The sequence below is a fragment of the Grammomys surdaster genome, unplaced genomic scaffold (assembly GCF_004785775.1).
Source record: "Grammomys surdaster isolate TR1022 unplaced genomic scaffold, NIH_TR_1.0 125985, whole genome shotgun sequence".
Classification (NCBI taxonomy): domain Eukaryota; kingdom Metazoa; phylum Chordata; class Mammalia; order Rodentia; family Muridae; genus Grammomys; species Grammomys surdaster.
In genome coordinates this window covers 4,841,294-4,866,736 of record NW_021620801.1, presented here as the reverse complement: position 1 = coordinate 4,866,736, position 25,443 = coordinate 4,841,294, and the positions used below count along the sequence as shown (strand labels likewise).

The window sequence follows — 25,443 nt, the reverse complement described above, 5'->3', positions numbered from 1 at the left end:
TAGAAAAGAGGTAGCTCAAGATCTTACAAATGAAAAGGAGATGGACAGGGCTTCATGTCCCTTTTATTGCTTTCAGGTTCAAATGTCACCAGCAAGGGAAGCCTTTATGTGGATCACTTATAGTAAAATTGAATAGTGAAGGGTTAAGTGGCAGGAAACACATTTATAATCTGGTCCCCTAGAACCAGGATTATATACATGGTCTCTCACTTTTTCTTTCACATACACACACACCACACACACACACACGTACATGTGTATATGTGTGCATAGGTACTTATGAGTGTATTCATTTGTCTATGTATGTGTTTATGTGATGTCCCAAAGAAAAACACTCTTTTCCCTTTTTAGACTTAAAAAGAATTATGTCTATATTCGTGTATGTGTTTTCGTGTGTGACTATATAGCACATGTGTATGGCTGCCTATGGAAGCTAGAAGAGAACAACAGATCTGCAGTAGCTGGAGTTTGTCATGAGCCATCATGTAGGGCCTGCAAACTGAATCCAGGTCCTCTGCAGAGCAGCCAGTGCCCTTAACTGCTGAGCCATCTCTCTAGCTTTCAGAAATCATTCCTATGCTTATAAGAACTATAAGTATATTATATATATTATATACATGTAATATATAAATGAATAAATGTTTACCCAGAGCTATATTCTACAAGTAGTATAGCAACTATGTATTCTTTAAAACCTACACAGTCTGTATCTTAACAGCCTTAGAGCTCCTTTCCTGGCCATACATAGATGCCTCAATTTCTACAGTTCATTTGGCAATTCATCTATTGATAATCTGGTTGTTAATACAAGTGAACCAGTATCAGCTCACAGCACTCTATCCTCAGGATACATGGTCCTGACATTAGCAAATGAGCTCAGGGTTTACCCTCACGCACTCTCACCAGCACACTCAGCTTCTAACGTCTTGGTACTTGTTGGTTTGAAAGACGAAAATATCACCTCACTGTGGTGCAGCTTCCATTTTGATTTCAGTCAGAATAAAACAGCTACAATTCCAAGAGTCATTTATTTTTCACTGTATTAATAAGTGTTTCTATTTTAATCTTTTATTTACAAGGGTACTTTATACAACTATACTACAGTAGCTCTTAGTGATATGATACATATATTTCTCCAATCTCTCTGCTATATCTGTATTTTCTTGTCATCCTGGGAAATTGGACCCATGGCCTTGAGCAAGGCAGGCAAGCGCCCGATTTCTGGGCTAAATCCTTAGCCTTCTATCTTTTATCTCTCTTACAATGTTACTTTCCTCCACTCCTCAGAGTCACAGGATGAGATACAGAAGACCTGTATCTTCACCTAAATGTAACCTTATTTTCCTTGCTTTTGCACATTCTCAAGAATGCTAAGGCTCTCATGGTCTCAACTATTTTTCTTATCCTATATTCTTTTTTGAAGAGCTCATTTGTATCTCATTCACTGACACATTAGTATTTCTCTTGTGAGACCTTCTGAGTAAAGAGTAAAATCAAAAGATACCCTGAACCTAGTATGTTCAGAAATGAAATCTGTTATCTCATTTTTCCCTTTCTTACATTCTTTAACATATAAATGAAAGGTAGTGCCATTTACCTGTCAAAGTAACTACATGAGTTGCCAGCCACCCTAGGTCTTTGCCGTGCCACACAGCCTGCAGTCGACTCTGGTTATTTCTCCACTTAAGATCCTCCAGTGATCCCCCTCTTCCTTCAAAGTAATATCTGAAACCCTACACACTTTTTAATTGTTTTGCTTTCTGTAGTACTGAGGTAATGTAGGATCATGTGTGTGCTACGCCACTAAGGTATAGGCCTAGCCTCGTTCTAGGTTTTATTATTTAAATTTTAAATAAAAAATATGTTATAGGGGAGCTGAACCCAGATTCTATCAGATTTCTAACTGACAATGCTTTAAGGGAGGTGACATGGCACACACATGCATGTAGAGAACAGCTTTGTGGAGTTTGTTCTCTCTTCCAACTTCACACGGGTTCCAAGAACTGAGCATGGTTTCCAGGGTTATGCAACACTTCCTTTGCTTGTTTAGCCATCTCTCTTGCCCCTGATAAAACTTTTAAATTTTCCACTGAAGGGAAAGAAAAGGCCAAGAGTAGGACTCACTTAGTGAATGTCCATTATGAAGTATGCCACAGCTCCTGGCCTTGTTTGTAGGTTCCTGCCATGCATGCTAAATATATATTCTACTGAGCTACCTGCCCCATTTCTCAATATATGAAGTGTTTAGTGTGGATATGACTGTATTTATATTATAAAGTATAAATAAGTTGTAGTCTATACTCAGCCACTCTCCCTTGAACTGTGTTCTGACTGTATTTATAGTATAAAGTATAAATAAGTTGTAGTCTATATTCAGGCACTCTGCCTTGAACTGTGTTCTGAAGATACCTTTTCTGCAATTTCTAATCTAGGTATGTTCGACCTTTAGGACTATACTGCTCCTTCTGTCTCACAGGAATCTCTCTAATTTCATCCTAACAGCTACTACTTCTTTAAGTGGCATCATTCCTAGAAGCACTCAGTGACCACGCATGCTCACTTTTTAGCCTTCCATAACTACTTGGGAATACCTAACTCCACATCAGTGCTAGGCTTTAAAACATGGCCCAAGTCTCACAAAAACGAGTTACCCTTCTGTAGCAGTATATTCCCCGGCCCCTACATTTTACAAAAAACTCGGTAATTTGGGAGGAGCTAATGTGAGAGGAGTAAGGAGAGGAAGAGGAGGAGCTAGGAGGAGGAGGGGAGATGTAGCAGCCATGGAGAACCATGCATGGGTCCAGGACGGTCCCGGGTAACGATTTATATCGTTATTTATTTATAAGGTTAGATATTGGGAAACAACTCTGTGTGGGCAAGTTGTAAATTGAGCATTTCTAAATACATAAAGCCTTTGAATAATAATTAAGCTTTAGAATCTCATTTCTACTGGGTATCGTGTGGATGGCGGATATTGTCTGGGGTTCAGCCAAGCTTTATGGAGACCGCGCGGTAGATTGGCAGGGCCATTTCCCACCCTGGTGTCTCGTGGGTGCCAGGGCCAGTGTTTCTGGCCGCGGACAGACCTGAGCAGCAGCGAGAGCATGCCACCGCTCGTGGGCTCAGGCCTTGTCTAGGGAACATGGCGGCCCCATAAGAACAAGCAAGATTGGGTGTCGCTGTTTTAAATATGATATTCAATATCCTTCAGGACAGCAACAAGAATTATGGCAAATTTTATATCCACAGGAAAGAATGTGCATCGAGCAAAGGTGTTGTATGTGTCCTGGCAAGTGCCTGACGCCTGTAGACAGGGTATGAGAGATGAAAAACTGCAACATACTGTGACTAAAAAGGCGTAAATACTAAAAACAGCTGACATTTCACTGAAACAACACAAGGATCTTTCTAAACATGTTAAAGGATATGACACAGTGAAGCAGAAGGGAATATCAAAAGAACTTTTAAAAAATCTTTAAAGATAAAAATAAAAATCTGTATGTGATTACAATGAGGTCTGTAAAAGTCAATCAGTATCTTCAATTGTTATTGGCAGGTTTGGCATGAGAGGATTTTGTTAATGCCACGAGTCTGGCATAGAGCTAGCTCCTCAGCTCTGAGCCATACAGAATACAGCACACACAGATATTCTCCATCATGCTGGCTTATTTTGTCACTCATGACATAAATGACATGTATGTTGTCTTGACTCTACAGCCATGGAGTACAATGGCTTCTCTAGATACAGAACATGCTTGACATAAATCACACACAATGTTTGCTGGTGTAATACAAAAAGGAAAAGGAAAATATTTAATATGAATCCTAAGCTGAATATGGCAACTCACACCTATAATCCCACATTTGGGAAACAGAGGTAAAAATATTGCTGAGAGTTTGAGGCACCTAATAAGTTCTAGACTGGACTGGGTTACAGAATGAGACCCTGCCTCAATGCACAAAGATTTCAAAAACACATTTTGAAAAGATTTTCTATTTCTGTGCAGGTAAAAAGGTAAACAAACAAACGAATGAAGAACAACAAACCCAAAAAACCTAAGATGATGTACAAAGAAAGAGATTAGGCGTGGTCTTTTCTGTTTCCTGGAACAGTCTCTTTATGTAACACTGGAGAAGAACCAGATAATATAAACTCATTCAGGAACTTATAATATAAGCTCAAACTTATAATATAAGCTCATTCCAGGAGCTTTCAAGATGGCTCAATGTATGCTTGCTGTGGTCTTAAAAGCCCAGCACTCATGTAAGAAGCTATAATTCTAGTGCTGGGAGGCAGAGACAGGGGAATCCCTAGAGCTCACAAGCCAGCCAACGTTGATAGGTAGCCCAAACAGTGAGTTCCAAGTTCTGTAAGATAGTCTGTCTCAAAAAGAGAGCAACTAAGGAAGATACTCAGTGTAGACCTCTGGCCACCATACCAGCAAAATCTTAATTCATGACTTGTGTGTACTGACTAGTACCTAATGCCTGGAGACAGGGTATAAGGTGAAAAACTGCAACACACTGTGACTAAAAAGGTATGACACTTATCCTAGTGTCTTAATTAGGATTATCATTGCTGTGATGAAACACTATAACCAAAAGCATCTTAGGCAGGAAAGGGTTTACTTAGCTTACATTTCCATATTACTGTTCATCATCAAAGGACATCAGGACAAGACCTCAAACAGTATAGGGACCTGGAGGCAAGAGCTAATATAGAGGCCATGGAGAAATGCTGCTTACTGACTTGCTCTTCATGCTTGTTCACTTGCTTCTTATAGAACCCAGAACCACCAGCCCAGGGATGGTACCACCCCCAATGGGCTGGGCTCTCCCTAATAAATCACTAATTAAGAAAATGCCCTACATGTGTGCCTACAGCCCCATCTTATGGAGGCATTTTCTTAATTGAGGTTTCCTCCTCTCAGACTATAAACTTCATGGAGACATGGGGATGAATTCTATGTTGCTCACCAATCTTTTAGATAGTGACCACATATATTTAGCAGTAATTTATTTAAATAAGTGGATTTTAAAAAGCAACCTCTAGGTCATATTTCAAGACTTACTAATTTATTCAATTCAGTATTTCCTGTAATCTACAATTATACAATGCAATCAGGATTTAGATCCCGGGAAGAATGAATATTTCAAGTATGTTCTCTTTACCACCATGGCTGAATTTAAATGCTATTTTCTAAATGTTTTCAGTTGGAAAAGAGGCTTTTTAGCTTGCAGTTAAAATGAAAGGCACTTTATAAGTATATACCATGCTCTGATTGTACAAATGGGAGGAAGCCAAGCACTAATGTGTAAGAGGTGCTCATCCCATTTCCTGACAATGCATGTCATGTGACCAGCTGTCTCCAGCTCCTGCTGCTGGACTTTGCTGCCATGCTGTCCTGAAAGATCTCTGGTCCAAGCTACTGCTGTCAGAGGACTTTATTACAACAGGGAAAACAACTGAGACTGTCTCTCTACTCACAGCTCAGCAACAGTTGCCTCCTAAGATATATTTTCTGTTAATATATTTCTTAAAAGCCATTCAGAATTGTGTATGGTTCCTAAAGTATCTTTTTTTCTAAAGAGCTGAAACCAGCTACTATAAACCAGAAATCCTAGTCACTGATTCGTCACTGAATCCCAACACAACTTAGTTATGTAAACTCCAGTCAATGAACAAGAGTTCTTAAGAAAAAGGGTATCTTACATGTCTATCTCTTCTCTTGCCCTTTTCCATTCTGTGTGGGACAAGGTAGTGTGCAACCTTGGACCATGTAGATTAGAGCAATCTCCTAAGTATAACATAGATCGGAGAGACTCTGCCTAACTACTGCCTATCTCTAGGCCAATCTTTATGAGAGGGGAAAAGAAACTTCATACTATTTGCCTTGGTTTTCAATTGTTATTTCATAATGACCACAAACTTTTTTTTAAAAGACATATTAATTAGCTCACAGTTGTGAAATTCATAATCTGGCCTAGTGTGACTGGTTTCTCTGGCCAAGCTCCCCCAAGATCAAAGCCAAGGTAGATAGGTTGTATTCTTATCTGGAGGTTGACAGACTCTTCCAAACTCCCCTGACATAGCAGCACTCAGTCTTATATCATTAGAAGAATTATAAGCACAGGAGTACCATGTCCTTCTGGCTACCATCTGAGGTCACAACTCCTCGAACACACTCAAAGCCTGTTTCTGGTCCACACTTCCATGTTCAAGGCCAGCACATAAACTCTTGGACTTGTAGCATGCCTTGCTGTGCTTCTGATGTTCTCCCAGAAGAGGCCTGTCTCTTTTAAAAGCTCACATGACCAGGTAAGATTCGTGCTGATCTCTTAAAGCAAACTGTATACAGAAAATAACCCAATCTAAGAAATAAAATTCATCAAAATAAGTTTGAAACATTATATAGGATTTATACAAAAGGGACAATGACTTTGGGCTATCTTTGAATTCTGTAACATTACTTCAGGTCTCTGCTACTTTAAAATATTTTTTAAATGAAATTAGATTATATATACATTATTTATATTTATATATAATTTGTATTTTAAGAATTGCAATTGTTCAGTAGTAAATACAGTTACATTACTGTGTAACCACCACCTCCAGCCATCTTTGGAACTAAACTATGAACTCACTGAGGAACCACCCCCTAGTCTCCTTTCCCTAGGCCCTGACAACCACCACTGCACACATGTCTCTATGACTATGTCTACTCTCAGTATCTTGAATAAGTGGAATCATTTGGCATTTATTTGCCATTTTGTGACTGGCTTATTTAACTTAACTGCTATGTACCATTTAATCTGGATGTTAACACACATCAAAAAGACTGAGGAATTCCAATAGGAGAAAACACACAAAAAATATAAATGCTATTAATATTATTCATTAAAAGTAACTGATTCAGGTTGTCTATATTTTGCTTTTAAATATAACTTGTGATATTACCCTAATTTAGTTGTATATAATATAGTTTCTTTTGAAAAGTAACATTCAAATAGGTTTCCAGGAGAATGAGGACTATTTCTGAATGTACTCAGGGTGAGTTACAGTCACTCAGTAGAAAATGGGGGGGGGGCTGCATTTATGAATGGATCATCTGCTTGATTCACTTCACATACAAGACTAAATTTCAAAACTAGTATTCTGAATCACTCTAATAGCACTGATGTTTTCTTCAATAAGGGAAATTATAATGGTAAATGTTTTAATAGAATTAGGTGACTTCCAATGGCTAAGAAATAGCTACCTATATTTTAGGGCATTTCCCAGGATAGTTAAGATTTTCTAAGCAATGCATCAAGAACAAAACTCCAGAGTTTACATTGGCTAATGAAGTTATTAATGCCTACTTATGTGAGAATGAAAATTTACTACATATTGTTTTAACCTGAGTTACTTATTAGAGTGGAACTTAGACCTTTTAACAAAGGTCAGACTTACAGTAATGCAGTCCCTGGACCAGTCAGTGGTCCTATAAAAAGTGTAAGCTGGATGGTGTAACCCTAAGCCCAGCACTCCAGAGCCTGAAGCAGGACTGCCACAAATTCTATGCCAGCATGGGCTACACTGTGAGATCCTATCACAGGTTGACAGACAGATGGATAGAAAGACAGAATGGCTATGTGCTTATCACCAAGAACATACAGTAGGGGAAAAATAGCACTTGATTTGGATAAATCACTTCTCTGTAAAACCTGCTGTCATGGGAGAAGATTCAGGATCTGCTACTGGAATGTGGAAGGTAGGAATGGAAAAGTACTGATAATAGCAACAGCAAAGGAGCAAGGAAAAACAGGAACAGGAAGCTGCTGACAATGGCCATGGGAACAGCAGTAATGTTGACTTCTTGTGGGGAGCAACTAACCCTCCATGGGAGAAAAGAAAGACACCCCAGCAACAGTGCTGTTCAGTAGCTGCTGGCTGAGTCACTGGGTACTGAAAGGATGGGGTTTGATGCCATGTAACTGGTGAGTACGAGTCTCAGGACTCTCTGGTCAGAAAGCCAAGGCAGAGGATGGTGGTGAAAGCCAGCCTGGGGTACACAGTAAGACACTGTTGTAAAAGCAAAGCAAAGCACCATGATCTGGATGTAAAGCGGGCTCTTGGCTCCTCTAAGTGAGGCAGAGTTAGAGAACTCAAAGATGATACTGTTCAACAAAGATCAATTCACCTCAGTTCTTATCTACACATATAAGTCAATCTGTAAGAAAATAGTAATTTTAAATCTCTATATCAAGATAATATCCACAACTCACTTTACACACTTAAATGAACACTTCCATATACCATCTGAACTGGTACTCATGAAGATAGCAAGGCTTCAAAATATTCCCAAGTATAGCAAGTCTATTTTGACATACAATTCCTAGCAAAGCAAACAAGTTCACTAGTATACTTAAAGATGGTTTAGCAAATTGAATTCATCTTCTGTTCTCCACAAGAACCTGTACACATATATACACATGCATGCATACATACATACATACATGCATACACACACACACAAATACACATGAAAAATAAATCTTAAAAACGTCTTCACAGTTTAATGTATCAACAGAATTCTGAGGAAAGAGGTATTTCTTTTATCAGACAATCAGATGAAGAGATAATTCCTATTTTTAAGCAAAATGAAAGATAACATTTGTTGAGCCCTTGAGGTAAGCTTTTACATGACTGATGAGGTTGGTATTGTTGTTTATGTTCCTATAAGATTCCAACACTTTAGTGGAAGTGTCTCTCCTACACATTCATTAATGAGTGGTGGGTACTAGTAAGCTATCTAACTCAGTCTGATCATGCATGTATAACCACTTACCAGCTTGATTACTCTGAAATGTGCTTCTGCACAGGTATATTGTTAAATTTAAGATTCTCATTCAAAGTGTGCATTCCTGGAATCAAGGAATCTTTAGTTAAGATGAACACTAGAATCCATCTAATCAAATTACCTGTCTTTGCAAGAATTGCTTTTATAGTACCATCCAAGTAGAATCTGAACACACACACACACACACACACACACACACACACACACACACACACGGAGGATCTTGGTATAACTATAATGAATGACTCCATTTATATGCAGCCAAAACAGACGGACATTCTTCCCTGAGTCAAAATCTATCTCCTCACATCCTACTAGTCTCACATAGTATAGAAAAAAAAAATGTACTCAAAGTCAAGTTCTCCTTTCTATGTTTCACAGGCCTCTACATTCTAATAAAACTGATTTGACATTCATATGTTCTCCTGTTTTAATTTTCTTGGGACAATCCCAATGTGTTAATATTTCCTTCATAAATGTTAACATTGATACCATGTAAACTGCATAGGCCATCATCCATCCTGAATTTACATTTCTATTTCTGTAGTCTAAGACTTCATTTTCTTTTGAAAATAATATTCAATAAGATGACTCATTTAGTTCTAGTCCCACTAAAATTAGCACTTTGTATTTATAAAGTTAATTCTTCCTTTCTTGAACTAGAATAGACACTGTCAATAACTATGTTGCCACTGTCTTTCAAGCTCCTCTGTGTGCCTGATTCATCTTTGTGTGATGCAAAGAGTGTCCCTCCTATACATGTTGATAATCTAGTAGAAAATGGTGAACAGTTACCCAATTCTGGCTGCAAAAGTGGTATCTGCACTAAAGCAAACATGTATTGAGTTTTTGGTTTGTTTATTTGTCTAAGTAGAGAAGAGTTAAGAGTAAAATATGGCATTAAGAAGAAATCTTCCTAGTCAGACCACTTTGCTGTGTGCCTTTAAAAAAATTAATCCCACTCTGGTCTCACTGTTGACCTTAAGACAGCTCTTGCACGTGGACAGTCTAAGCCCTCTTGGTCATCTTCAATCCATGTCAACTACTCTCCCACACAAATGGTCTCCCACTCTTTGAGCTCTGGTTCACTATCCTCCTTTGTGTCAGTGGTGCTTACATCATATTTAGGGCTTTTTCTTTTCATTGTTTGAGAATTTCATACAAATACAATGAATTTTGGTCAAATCTGGCCTCCACTCCCTCTTCACCAATTCCTATTATCCATCTCATCATTTTTCCCTCTCAAGTTTATGTACTGTTTTTTTTAAACATAGGGGGCCCACTTCCTGTTGCCAATACATGTGCAGATATAGAGCCACAATTAGAACATGAACACTCTAGCAGGGAGTGCACGGAAAGGGTGATGACTCTCCCTCTCTCAGAGGCCATTCACTGACAACAGCTCCTCAGGTAGAGTCAGGTCATGGCTAATGGGCTCATGCTAAGATTCTAGCTGGCTTGACTGTGTACTATGTCTTATGCATATAGTCATAGATGCTGTGAGTTCACATATAAAATGACCCTTCCAGGTCTGCCTGGAAAGCATTGTTTATTGCAGTATTCCATTAATCCTAGCTCTTATACTCTTCCAGTTCTCTCCTTGACAATGTTTCTTGACAGCTTCACTAATATATGGGTATTGGACATAAGGATACATACTTATGGAACAGTTTAACATTATGTCCACTTAGTAGAATAATAGTAGATTCTCTCATAGGGTCTATCATGTACCTAGCCACTGGTTCTTGGCCCAGTTAGCAGTACCCGGCATCTAATCCATCTTGTAAAGTAGTCTACAAGTCCAATCAGGAAGAGGCTGGTTACTCTGACAACAGTCATGCTGATCTGCATCAACAGTCTCACCCTGGCTTGCAGAGCTCACAGCTGAGCAACAGTATTGATTACTTCTCTCTCCCTAATGCATAGCACCTTCTGGCATGATGAAAGGTGGTCAGCAGAGATGAAGCTTTCAAGTCAGTACCAGCTTAATTTCTCTATGTCATATGACTTAAGTATACAACGTCTTTAGCCAGCATTACCCTGACACCAAAATCAGGTAAGAACAAAATGAAACAGAAAACTGTAGACCAATTTCCCTGATGATATAGATGCAAAAATTCTCATTAAAAATGCCTGCAAACTGGATGTGTTCTTATACATTACATGATCATAAACTATAATTAAGTTGGTTTCACTGCTGGGATATGAGAATAGTATAACATATGCAACCAATCAACATGCTATAATTCATAAACAGACTAAAGGATGAAGTTATATGAGCATCTTAACTGATTAAGAAAAAAGGCCTTGCACAGCATCCTGAGGAAGCAAGCTGGGGAAGAAGCGCAGCTTAACATAGTAAAGGGCATCTACAAGGAACCTATAATTCTAGTCTGCCTTTTACTGCTGTGATAAACACCATGACCAAAAGCCACTGGGAAAGGAAAGGGCTTCTTTCATATTTCAGCTTATAGTGCATCATGAAGTCACGACAGGAACTCAAGGTAGGAACCTGGAGGCAGGAAAGGAACCAGAGGCCACAGTACTTACTGGCTTGCTCCCCTATGGCTTCTCAGCCTTTTTTCTTATACCATCTAAGACCTTCTGCCAAGGACCACTGTTGACAATGGGCTAGCTCATGATGTTCTGGGAAAGAGAAATCAAGGACTTTATCAAGACCTGTGCAAGAGGCTGTTTATGAGATATGTAACTGAATCAAAAATCTAGCTGTAACCTACCTATGTTCTAAGAATTTTTGTGAGGCTGGATTAAAAAGTACTAGACTAAGCTGACAGAGGAAGTTTTCATATAGCATAACATTGATTATTACTAGTAATAATAATGATTATACTGTAGCATAATTATTACTACTTATTCTTTTTTATTAAATATTTTCGTTATTTACATTTCAAATGTTATCCTCTTTCCGGGTTCCTTTCATCCCCCACCCAGAAATGCCATATCCCATACCCCCTCCCCCTGCCTCCACGGGGGTGTTTCTCCTACTCACCTACCCACTCCTACCTCCTCACCCTCACATTCCCCTACACCAGGGCATTGTGCCTTCACAGGACCAAGGGCCTCTTCCCCCACTGATGCTTGACAAGGCCATCCTCTGCTACATATGCAGATGAAGTCATGGGTCCCTCCATGTGTACTCCTTGGTTGATGGCTTAGTCTCTGGGAGCTCTGGGGCATCTGGTTGGTTGATATTGTTGTTCTTCCTATGGGATTGCAAACCCCTTCAGACCTTCATTCCTTTCTCTAACTCCTTCATTGGGGACCCCATGCTCAGTCCAATGGTTGGCGGTGAGCATCCACCTCTGTATTTGTCAGGCTCTAACAGAGCCTCTCAGAAGTCAGCTATATCAGGCTCCTATCAGCATCCACAATAGTGTCTGGGTTTGGTGACTATATATGGGATAGATCCCCAAGCAGGGCAGTCTCTGGATGGCCTTTCCTTCAGTCTCTGCTCCACACTTATTATTTCCTTATTTCCTTATTTCTCCTTATTTCCTCCCATATTTTGTGCCCCATCTGAGAAGGGTAACAAAAAGCATACACATTTTGGTCTTCCTTCTTCATGAGCTTCATGTCGTCTGTGAATTGTATCTTGGGTATTCTGACCTTTGGTGCTACTATCCACTTATCAGTGAGTGCATACTATATGTGTTCTTTTGTGACTGGGTGATCTCACTCAGGATGATATTTTCTAGTTCCATCCATTTGCCTAAGAATTTCATGAATTGGTTTTAACAGCAGAGTACTACTCTATTGCATAAATGTACAACATTTTCTGTATCCATTCCTCTGTTGAAGGACATCTGGGTTCTTTCCAGCTTCTGGCTAATATAAATAAGGCTGCTATGAACATAGTGGAGCATATGTCCTTGTTATATGTTGGAGCATCTTTTGGGTATATGCCCAGGAGTGGTACAGCTGGGTCCTCGGGTAGTACTATGTCCAAATTTCTGAGGAACCATCAGACCCATTTCCAGAGTAGTTGTACCAGCTTGCAATCCCACCAACAATGGAGGAGTGTTCCTCTTTCTCCACATCCTCGCCAGCATCTGCTATCACCTGAGTTTTTGATCTTAGCCATTCTGACTGGTGTGAGGTGAAATCTTAGGGTTATTTTGATTGGCATTTCCCTGATGACTAAGTATGTTGAAAATTTCTTTAAGTGCTTCTCAGCCATTAGAGTTCCCTCAGTTGAGAATTCTTTGTTATGCTCTGTACCCCATTTTTTAATAGGTTTATTTGATTCTCTGCAGTCTAACTTCTTGAGTTCTTTATATATATTGGATATTAGCCCTCTATCAGACGTAGGATTGATAAAGATCTTTTCTCAATTTGTTGGTTGCTGTTTTGTCCTACTGACAGTGTCCTTTGCCTTATAAAAGCTTTGCAATTTTATGAGGTCTCATTTGTCTATTGTTGATCTCAGAGCATAAGCCATTGGTGTTCTCTTCAGGAAAATTTTCCCCATTCTGATGTGTTCAAAGTTCTTCACCACTTTCTCTTCTATTAGTTTCAATGTATCTGGTTTTATGAGGAGGTCCTTGATCTACTTAGACTTGAGCTTTGTACGAGGAGATAAGAATGGATCAATTTTCATTCTTCTACATGTTGTCCTCCAGTTGAACCAGCACCATTTGTTGAAAATGCTGTCCTTTTTCCACTGGATGGTTTTAGCTCCTTTGTCAAAGATCAAATGACTATAGGTGTGTGGGTACATTTCTGGGTCTTCAATTCTATTCCATTGATCTATCTGTCTGTCTCTGTACCAATACCATACAGTTTTTATCACTATTGCTCTATAATACAGCTTGAGGTCAGGGATGGTGATTCCCCCAGAAGTTCTTCTATTGTTGAGAATAGTTTTCCATATCCTGGGTTTCTTGATATTCCAAGTGAATTTGCAAACTGCTCTTTCTAACTCTATGAAGAATTGAGTTGGAATTTTTATGGGGATTATACTGACTCTGTAGATTGCTTTTGGCAAGATGATCATTTTTACTATATTAATCCTGCCAATCCATGAGCATGGAAGATCTTTCCATCTTCTGAAATCTTCTTCAATTTCTTTCTTCAGAGACTTGAGTCTTCAATAACAACAAAAACAGCAGAAAGCTCACATATACATGGAAGCTGAAAAACTATCTACTCAACGATTACTTGGTCAGGGAAGAAACAAAGAAATTAAAGACTTTTTAGAATTTAATGAAAATGAAAGCACAACATATCAAAACTTATGGGACACAATGAAAGCAGTGCTAAGAGAAAAACTCTAAGTGCCTCCAAAAATACACTGGAGAGAGCATGCACTGGCAGCTTGAGAGCATACCTGAAAGTTCTAGAACAAAAAGAAGCAAATACACACAAGAGGAGTAGATGGCAGGAAATAATCAAACTTGGGGCTGAAATCAACCAACTACAAATAAACAAACAAAAAACAAAACAAAACCAGGAGCTGGTTCTTTGAGAAAATCAACAAGATAGATAAACCCTTAGCTAGACTCGACAGAGGGCATAGAACCAATACCCAAATTAACAAAATCAGAACTGAAAAGGGAGACATAACAACAGAAACTGGGGAAATTCAAAAAACCATCAGATCCTACTACAAAAGCCTACACTCAACAAAACTGGAAAATCTGGATGAAATGGACAATTTTCTAGACAGATACCAGGTACCAAAGTTAAATCCAGATCAGATAAACCATCTAAACAGTCCCATAACACCTAAAGAAATAGAAGCAGTCATTAAAAGTTTCCCAACCAATAAAAGCCCAGGAGCAAATGGGTTTAGTGCAGAATTCTATCACACCTTCAATGAAGACCTAATACCAATATTCTTTAAACTATTCCACAAAATAGAAACAGAAGGAACACTACCCAATTCATTCTTTGAAGCCACAATTACACTTTTGCCTAAACTACACAAAGACCCAAGAAAGAAAGAGAACTTCAGACCAATTTTACTTATGAATATTGATGCAAAAATACTCAATAAAATTCTCGAAAACTGAATCCAAGAACACATCAAAACAATCATCCATCACGATCAAGTAGGTTTTATCCAAGGGATGCAGGGATGGTTCAATATGGAAATCCATCAATGTAATCCACCATATAAACAAACTCAAAGAAAAAAAAAACACATGATCATCTCACTAGATGCTGAGAAAGCATTTGACAAAATTCAACACCCCTTCATGGTAAAAGTCTTGGAAAGAACGGGTATTCAAAGCCCATACCTAAACATAGTAAAAGCAATATACAGCAAACCAGTAGCCAACATCAAACTACATAGAGAGAAACTTGAAGCAATCCCATTAAAAATAAGGACTAGACAAGCATGTCCACACTCCCCCTATCTATTCAATATAGTACTCAACGTCCTAGCCAGAGCAATTAGAAAACAAAAGGAGGTCAAAGGGATACAAATTGGAAAGGAAGAAATCAAAATATCACTATTTACAGATATGATAGTATACTTAAGTGACCCCAAAAATTCCACCAGAAAACTCCTAAACCTGATAAACTTCAGCAAAGTGGCTGGTTATAAAATCAACTCAAACAAATCAGTAGCCTTCCTCTACTCAAAGGATAAACAGGCTGAGCAAGAAATTAGGGAAAGAACACTCTTCACAATAGTCACAAATAATATAAAATACCTTGGTGTGAATCTAACCAAGCAAGTGAAAGATCTGTATGAAAGAACTACCTATTCTTGTATACAAAGAAAAAGAGCATCAAATAGACAAAAATACATTCAAAATGTGTAGTCGAGAGAGAAAAAGGGCACCAGGAAGGATAAGGTTACAGAGAAGTTACTGCTAGAAAAGAAGTAGTAATTCATAAAGTGATTGGTGCCAGTAGAGTAGCCTCTGGCTCTGTACTGGAACAGGAACGGTGTCCTGAGGCCAAGACCCCAACCAGCTAAACCACCAGGATGTGAAAGGAAAAAACCAAACAAATACGTTTTTCTGCTCCTAGACAGTAAAGCCTAATGGAGGGCTAAACCAGCTTCAGCACAGAGAGGCTGCTGCAACTAAGGTCCAAAGAGGCCACATTTTAAAGACAAGAAAGATGGAAGATTGGGGAGGGGGACTATGAGTTCTTCCTTTAGAGAGCTGCAGAGGCAAGTAGTAAGTACCTGGGTCTACTTCCAAGCAAGCAGGCCTTGAAAGGCCACTGAATGGAGCTATGTAAATAAACTCTGGATTGTGATGGATATTCTAGGATGCTGAAGACCACAGCCAGGAGAAGTCTCCCTAGGAATGCTGAACAGAGGGACCTGGAACAGCTCAAAAGAGAGTGTGTTGCAGGCACCAAAGCTGAAGGGACACTGCCACCTAAACCCTTAGAAACATCTAACTATAGGACTTAATGTGTGGCTTGCGGGGTTTTAATCTTGGTCTAGTATTTCCTCAGGATCTCCCTATTTCTCCCTTGGGGAAGAGGAATGTATACTCTGCCACATTATGTCAAAAGTATGTAATGATGGTTTTTATTTGTTTGCTTGTCAAAATCATTGTTTTGTTTGTTTAGTCTTTAGTTGTTGTTGTTTTCAAATTTTATAGCATGAGGTATCACAATTAACAGATTACCTTAAGTCTCAGAGGAGATCCTAGACTTGAACTTTTGAACAGTATCTGGACTGTCAAAAGAATATGACAGCTTTTGAAGTTGGACTCAGCGTAACTTGTATCATACAATGGCTATGAGCCTATAGAGGCTCATGTGTATTCAGAATTAATAGTGAAAATGGCTACATCACCAAAAGCAATGTACAAATTCAATGAAGTTACCATCAAAATTTCAATGACATTCTGGGTTAGTGAGGTAAGTCATTGGGCAAGGGAGCTGTTGTGCAAGCCTGGGTCCAGTGCTGAGTTAAATCCCTGGAAACTCTTAAAGGCAAAAGGAGAGAAATGATTCTACAACATTCTTGTATATTATATGCTGTGGTACATACACGAGCACATGCACACACACACATGATAAATAAAAAAATTTTTTAATTCCAACGACATTTTTCAGAGTACTAGAGAATTGATATGGAAACACAAAAATCTCTAAGTAACTAAAGCAACCCTTAACAGAGAAAGATCAATTAATGCTAGAGATACCTCAGTCCCCAATCCTAAATCCTATTATACAGCCACAAGAATTTGATAAGACAGACATGTAGACCAAGAGACTAGAATAGAGGACCAGATAAAAAACCCATACAGTTACAGCTACCTAATTCTGAACAAAAGCTGTCAAAAATATATATTGGAGAAAAGACAGCTTAATAAATGATTCTGGGAAAACTGAATTTCCTTACATATAAGAATGAAACTAGATCCATCTTTTAACTTATATAAAAATTAATTCATGATGGATCAAAGATAAGTTTTGCTCTTCTAGAGAATCCAGATTCAGTTCCCAGCACTGATACTGAGTGGCTCACAACCACCTGTATTTCCAGCTCCAGAGGATCCAATATTATCTTCTGGTGTTCACAAGCACATGGCATACATACACACAGATACATACACATAAGTAAAAGAAAACTTGTAGTCAAACTGCTAGAAGAAAACAGGTAAAACATAGTCATTTATAAATAAAATATTACCTTATAAAAGAAAAAAAGACTCTGTGCTGGCTAGGTTTATGACAACTTGACATAAGCTAGAGTCAACAACTTGACATAAGCTAGGGTGAGGGCAGGATGAGGGGTCAACTGAAAAAAAAAAAGCCTCCATAAGACCAGGCTGTAGGCAACTCTGTAGAACATTTTCTTAATTAGTGATGACTGGGTACGGTCCCAACCCATTGTGGATTGTGACAATCCCTGGGCTATTGTTCCTGAGCTCCAAAAGAAAGCAGGCTGAACAAGCCATGGAGAGCAACCCAGTAAGCAGCATTTCTCCATGACCTCTGCATCAGCTCCTGCCTCCAGCTTCCTGCCCTGTTGACTTCCTGTGCTGACTTCCTTCAGTGATGAGCAGTGCTGTGAAAGTGTAAGCCCTTACCTCCTCAACTTGCTTGTTCATCATGGTGTTTCATCTCAGCAATAATAACCTTGACTATAAAACACACTTCAATAGGAAAAGAAATACTTACCAGCAATTGACAATGGGCCTGCATGAAGGTAAAAAGAATGGGAGAAAAAAAATTGCAAAGTATGTATCTGACAAGGATAAATAAAAAAAACCTCTAAAGAGGAGCCACACAACCAACCAAACAACAACAACAAAACTCAAACAGCATAAAATACAATCAATAAATGGGCTGATGTACTAAAGAGACAGTTCTCAAAGGAAGAAATAAAACTGGGCAAGTATTTGAAGTATTCAATATCATCAGCCATCAGGAGAACCCTAATAAAATTTCTATAGGACTCCGTCAAACCACAGGGGGAACAGCTATCATCAAGAAAACAGCTACAGGAACTGCTGAGGGACGTACAGAAGAAACAGGAACACTTACACATTACTGGAGGGAAGGGAAGCAGGCAGCCATTGCAAGCAGTCAGTATAGAGAATACCTGAGAACTGGGGAGACAATTCAGCAAGTAAAGGTACTTACAATACTTGATAATGTGACTTCTAATGACAGAACCCACATGGTGGAGAGAACTAACTCAAGTATCCCCTGGCCTCCATATGTGCACACACACACACACACACACATACACACACCCCAAAATAAACAAATTTTTAACCCTAAACTGTAGGATATACTGAGCATATACTCAAAGAATTCTAAGTCATCACACCAAAGAGATAATTACATGTCCATGTTTATCACTACTCTGTTTCTAACAGCTAAGATATGAAATCAATTTATATGTTCATCAAAAGGTGATTAGAAAAAGAAAATTTGGTAATGTATACAATGGAATTTTATACACTGGTAAAGAAGAACAAAACAGCACTTCCAGGAAAAGCATGTAAAACTGGAAAGCATTACATTAAGAAAATAAGTCAGATTCACATAAACAAATAGACTTTCCATATAGAGAATCTACACTGGTGTGTAAAGTAGAAAGATAGTATTGTGATAGGTAAAGAAGAGCTCTAAAGGCCCAAGAGGGTAACAGAATATAGTAAAATGAGGAACTATTTGGCAGGAGGAATTGAGAAGTTCATGGTAAAGAGAAATGAAAGGACTGGGGAAATGGCTCAGTGGTTAAGAGCACTGGCTACTGTTCCAGAGGACCCAGGTTCAATTCCCAGCACCTACATGGTAGCACACAACATCTATAACTCCAGTTTTAGAGGATCTGATACCCTTTTCTGGCCTCTAAAAGCACTAGGCACACATGTACAAGCAAACAAAGCATTCATATATGCTATAAATAATGTTTAAAAGAATAAAGTATAATAATATATCAGACATATAATAAGATACATGAGTATAATAATGAGACACATTATAAACTTACAAAGTTTACCATTATTCTCTATGAAATATGCCTCCTCTTCATGTTGTCAGTAAGTCTAATCAAAAATCTTGTCTAATTCCTTATACTCCTTCCTATTTCACAAATAAAACAAAGACAGGCATTCACTAGCATATGCTACAAAGATCTAATAATATTCAAGTACAAATCTACTCATTTAATGCTTACATGCCCATGTATGAGTTACCCAACAAACATGACCTAGCTTCCAGTGTTTCTCACTAGGAAGACAATGTGTTGACCAGCTTTTCACAGCACTTTACCACTAAACAGATAAATATTAAGTTGTTGTTATTATTATTATTATATGTCTCAAAATCTCTTAATGTACAATCAATACAGACTCAATATAGTATTTTCATTTCAAAAGTAATGATACATTTGGCTGAAACTATTGTATTTCCCCTAAAGATGGTCTAAGCTAATGTGGTACAGGTCCCACCCATCACGGAGTATAAATAAAGTCAATCAATAAGCAGAAGGATAAACTGGAAACCAGTCACAAGATACTGACTTTTCCATACACCAGAATAAAATAACTCAAGGATCAAAGGGATAGTAGCATCAGGAAACCCAGGAGAGTACTCAGAAAGCTCACAGTGAACTGGACTTAGTGGCACACACCTATAATCCCAGCACTGGAAGGCCCAGGTAGGTCAGGGAAATGGTTTTCAGCTTTCTAGACCATTAACTCCCCTCAGGAATTCTTCCACATCCTCTCAATAAAGTTCAAGTTGTCAGCATGCTGTATGGGCCATTTCAAGAACTGTCAGCATCTCAGCTCACAACTTTTTTTTTTTAAGCAATTCTAGTCTCCATGGTTATTCAAATAATTCAAGTCAGTCCTTCCTTCTGCTGTTTTTGAATACTATTTACTGTCTAAAACAACTTGAGGCTTTTTATCCATCTTGCCAATTGCTCTGTTCCTTAAAGACAGCTCATGTAAAGAGCTTTCTCCATTCATAACTACTGTTACAGGAACCTCACCATATGTTCTTATAATACCACATCACTAAACGTGATTACTATACTGATAGAACTGTTTACTTTTTCTTTCCTTAACTAATACACTGGGTATTTGTTGTCATTGCTGTGGTTTTTGTTGTTGTTGTTTTGTTTTGCTGTTTTTTTCCAGTCTGGGGACCAACTCAGGGCCTTCTTGGGCAAATGCTCTACTACCAAGCTACATCACTAGCATTATTACACTACAGTCTTAAAAGATAAGAACTGTGACTTGATTTTCCCCTAATTCACAGGAAGTAGCACAGTATACTCAGACTTAATGAACTCACAAGGAAAACATGATTAGTAGTTTGTTTCTTCGACAAAGTGTGCTACGGTAGAAAGATACAAATTAAGCTCTGTCCATAACTAACTGGACCTCAGTAATTACTAAAGTCCAATCAAAGGTGGCAGCGAATTAGACCTATCTAAAGGTTTAATCTAGTTTTTGCTTCTATGAATTCTTGCTAGGTAATTAATGTCCTAAGGGAGACATTCAAACATATATTTATGCTAGGCCTATCTCATTCCTTACATGCTCCTATAGACATTTTCTCTTTTGAGAATAGTAAAAGCCATAAGGAAGCTGTTTTTCCTCCCCTGAGGCATTCTCTTGGTTGCTTCTGCACTTCCTTCTCTCAACAGCTTATATCCAGATGACAGACACCCCTGATGGGAGAGGGGAGGAGACGAGATTGAGTACCCATTAACTTTTTTCCCTATAGGCTTCTCTCCAACCAGTCTTCACTTACTACTACTCCTCTTTCACATGCAGACCTCTCATCTTAGTTATGGGTTCTACTGATATGATGAAACACCATGACCAAAAGCAAACTGAAGAAGAATGGGCTTACTCAGCTTACGCTTCCACATCACTGTTCATCTCTGACCCTGGAACCTCGATGTGGGAAACTGATCTATAGGCAACAAAGGGGTGCTGCTTACTGGCTTGCTCTTCATGACTTGCTCAGCCTGCTTTCTTACAGAACCCAGGACCACCAGCCCAGGGATGGCACCATTCACTATATGCTGGGCCTCCCCCATCAATCACTAATTAGAAAAATGCCCTACAGCCTAATCTTATAAAGGAATTTTCTCAAATTGAAGGTTGTTCTTTACAGAAAACTCTAGTTTGTGTCAAGTTGACATAAAACTAGATAGTACACCTGATAATTCTGGACAGATGAAAACATTAAAAAAAAGAGAGCTTTTTACCATCTTATTCTCTTTATTCTTTTTCCCTCATTAAAAAATTCTATCCAGTAATTTAAAACCAAAGTTTCCATTTATCATCATCGTCATCATCTAGAGAAAAGACTGTTCTCCAGTGAAGCACAGAAATGTGTCCTTGTACAGAATGCTCATACAGGAGTCAGCTCCCATAAGGTCTGGTGAACACTGAGGCAGTCTGTACACTATACAACTCTTCAGGTCCTGCAGGAGGCTGTTGCTGCTAGATATTAAAATCAAATGAAAGGAGTTATGAAGAGATAACTTACAGGTTACAGCCACAAACTAACTCTTGAAATATAAGCTGTTCATCATTCTGTGATTTAGCTGTCCTTATGTTTTAGATATAATAAAACAATCTGTTTCTTCATCAGCTACTGTATTGGAAGAAATCAATATTATATTAATTAAAATGCTTCCTTGATTAATATTTATAAATAATTTGAAAGACACACAAGTAAGCTATGTGATCAGAAATTTATATTCTATGTGAATCATGGTGAAAATAAATTCTAAAGATGGCAAAACTTTTTTAATGTATATACTGCCTATACATTCTCTTGTCTAGATCCTTCCAGGAGTATAACTTATTTGTATATTACCTCAAGTACAGTACAGATATTTTAGATTAACTTAGTGATATCTCTAATATATCTAAGGTTCCAAGTCTGACTTGTGACTACTGGCTAAGGTATTTTAAAAGATTCAACATCAGGGCTAGGCTATGTAGAGTGATAGGAAGGGGGCACTGAAAACTGTAGTCAGCCTCTGGTAGTCACAGCCAATGCTAATCAAGGAGTGTGACAAGTCCTTCACCCTCAAAGTATCACGGTCTAGATGTTAATAAGGTAGGTGGTGACTCACCTCCATTAGTTCTCTAATTTAAAGCCACGAGTATTGGTAGAACTCCAAGAACCAAAAGGGATATAAGGAGTTGTAAAAAATAGAAATCCAAATGTTCAGGTATTAGTTGAAAGGCAAAATAAGCACTTCAAATTAAACATAAACAAGTAATTTCATAACAATGAAAAGAATGTTGCATGTTTGTACAGTACACAGGCACCTGGATAGTCAGTTTCTCAACAGCCGGTATCAAAGGTTTCAGAGTAGACTGTATTAGCAGTTACACCGCCAAACTTACTATCACTACCTACTGAGTACCTCAGAGGTACCAGGTCTGGCTTCAAGTATAACACATGCTTATTAGTTAATGTGGTGGTTTGAATCAAAATGTCCCCCATAGTCCCACAGGAAGTAGCACTATTAGGCCTTGTTGGAGAAAGTATGTCACTGGAGTGGGCTTTTAGTTCTCAGAAGCTCAAGCCAGGCCTAGTGACTCATTGTCTCTTTCTGTTGCCTTCAAATCCAGATCCTCAGCTACCTCTCCAACTTCACATCTACCTGAATGCCACCATGCTTCCCACCTTGACAATAATGGACTAAACATCTAAACTACAAGCCAGCTCCAATTAATTGTTTATAAAAGCTGTCATGGTTATGGTGTCTCTAAACAGCAGTAAGACCCTAACTAAGGCAGTTATTCTTACTCTGCCCTATTACTGATGGGAACAAGAGCTGTACTGATACAAAATGTATTACTGAACTTAAATAATCTGTAGCCCCTTATAGCAAGCTACTAAGAAACAGCTAATGTTTAACTCAGCTTCTCAATGCCAAAAACACTCACTTTTTGTTTGCCTGTTTGCTGACAGAAACTTACTATCTCAGTGATAAGAGTACTGAGTTGCTGACAAGGCTGGCTTGTTCTGATGGACAAAGGGGGACATCTGTCCCATGACACTCTGCTTATCTCTGGCTCTGTTGGTAATCTTTGACTAGTGAATTTAAGGAAGTCTAAGACCTGAATCTTCGTCATACGGTATCCTACCACAGCCCTGCTTGTAAAAATTCCCCCTTTATGATACTAGTGACAATGGATGAAGGGACCACCCTTCTCATTTTCATATATAAACACAATGCTCACTAAATGGAGGTTATTTTGTTCCTCTTCGTGAATTTGGTGATCTCTGCAGAGATTTCTATTTGTCATAAATCACAGAGGGTAAGAAATAACGAGTATGTAGAGAACAGGGATGCTACTAAACCCACTACAATTAATTTATGGGATGGCGCCAACAGCTGAAAAATAACCAGTCCAAAATGCTAAGGAGATGTCCTGTAAAGGAAGATTACAGTGAACCTGGTAGAACACCTGAGCTGAGTTTAAAGCAGTTGGGTTAGAACCACCCGTTTGGTGACAAGGGTGAATCCTAGATAAGGAAACTCATGCTGACTGGACAAGACGGGTTTACAGTTAACAAGCAGACTTTTTTAAAAGTCCAAGGAAGACAGCTACAGTGTATACATATATATAAAATAAATAAATAAATCTTTAAAAAAAATCCTGAGGGAACCACACTGGAGGCGAAATAAAAACAAGATTAGAAAACAGAATGGACCTTTTGAGGACTGAAAGACCTGGATAGAGTCACTTACTTTTTTTGACTAAATAAATGTACACAATAGAATTTTATAGTTAGATCAATCAAGATCTGAGAAACAGACTAATTAGAGTTTTACGCAACAGTTAAATGACTGGAGTACTCAAGTTTGTGACTGTGAAAAAGAGCAAAAGCACGGCATACCACTATTACCTACTTAGAAAAATAAACGTCGAATTTTCTTTTTTGTTACAAGATGTAGCAAATTATTCCTCTTACCTGTAATGCACTGAAACTGTCCATCTTCTCTTCTTATTGTAAATGCTTCCCCTGGATTAACTTGTACCAGAATAACCTGGAAACAATGGAAAGAATAAATAATCAAAACTATAAAAGAATAAATCAGTATATAAAAATATACAGCTAGTACGTAAGCAGATGTGAGCTATTTAACCTTAGAAAATTGGAGATACTACATTATGTTTATTTTACTATTCAATAGGTCATAATCAGGCTAGAAAAAAAGAAAACAAAAAAAAATAAGCTAATGGCGAATTTACTGGAAAGTAAAAATTTTCACTCAGTAAAATTGATGGTATCAAACCTCACAACTGTGGATTACATATTATACTTTAACATCGCACTTAGGAACCGATACTGATCAATAGTAGATGTAATGGGAGAAATTTAAATCTCCAACCCAAATATGGCCAGTCAATCAAAACACAGCTCAGTAATTAAGAATATATTCTGTAAGCCTAGATTGGGCAGATACCCCTACACTACTCTGTTCCCCAGCTATGAGACCCTTATAACTTGAGGGTTTTCCAGACTCTGCGTTTGTCCTTCTACCTCCTGCTTCCCAGTCGCCCTCTCCTTCATCGTCTTCTTCCTCCATTGTCTTCCTCCAGTCCTCCTCTAGTCGTCCTTCCCCTGCTCTCTTCCCACCAACCTTTATAACTCCACCTCCCCTTCCTCTGCCCAATCACTGGCTCCAGCCTTTATTTTACAAATTAAGATGGGGAGAAGGTTCACTAAAAATCACCTGTGTAATAACTCATACCTCCTCCGCAGCCTTTCACAGGAAAGGGAAATTAGTATCAAAATATAAGGCCGGGGCTATCCACAATAAGTAGATTATAACTGAATTAAGATAAAAAGTTCTATGTGAAAATGAAAATTTTCCATCATTTATAAGTAAACTCTATACTAATTTTATGACATTTGAAATGTGAAATGTGATAAAACAAAAAACTGGAAAAAGGAAATCTAGAGTCCTAACAGACAGTCAAGATTATGATAAAATTTCTCATCTCATTATCTGTGCAGAAGTGACTGATCTCCTACATTTTATATAATACTAATATTCTAAAAGGACTTCCATGTTATACTACTCGAGTATCCCATCAAGGGATTACCTCACTGTATCACCAACTAATTAGCCCTCTCTTAGATGAGTAGTTCT

At 38.3% G+C, this 25,443-nt stretch overlaps 1 protein-coding gene across 4 annotated transcripts in view; it reads right to left on the bottom strand.

Annotated features, from left to right (window-relative positions):
- The window catches only part of Fndc3a (fibronectin type III domain containing 3A), a 159,477-nt gene that overhangs the window by 79,151 nt on the left and 54,883 nt on the right, over positions 1-25,443 (bottom strand). For all 4 annotated transcript variants that reach the window (XM_028754218.1, XM_028754215.1, XM_028754217.1 and 1 more), the window contains exon 3: positions 24,258-24,333. In XM_028754218.1, coding sequence (XP_028610051.1) covers positions 24,258-24,333 — 76 coding nt within the window. The remainder of the gene's footprint in view (positions 1-24,257; positions 24,334-25,443) is intronic.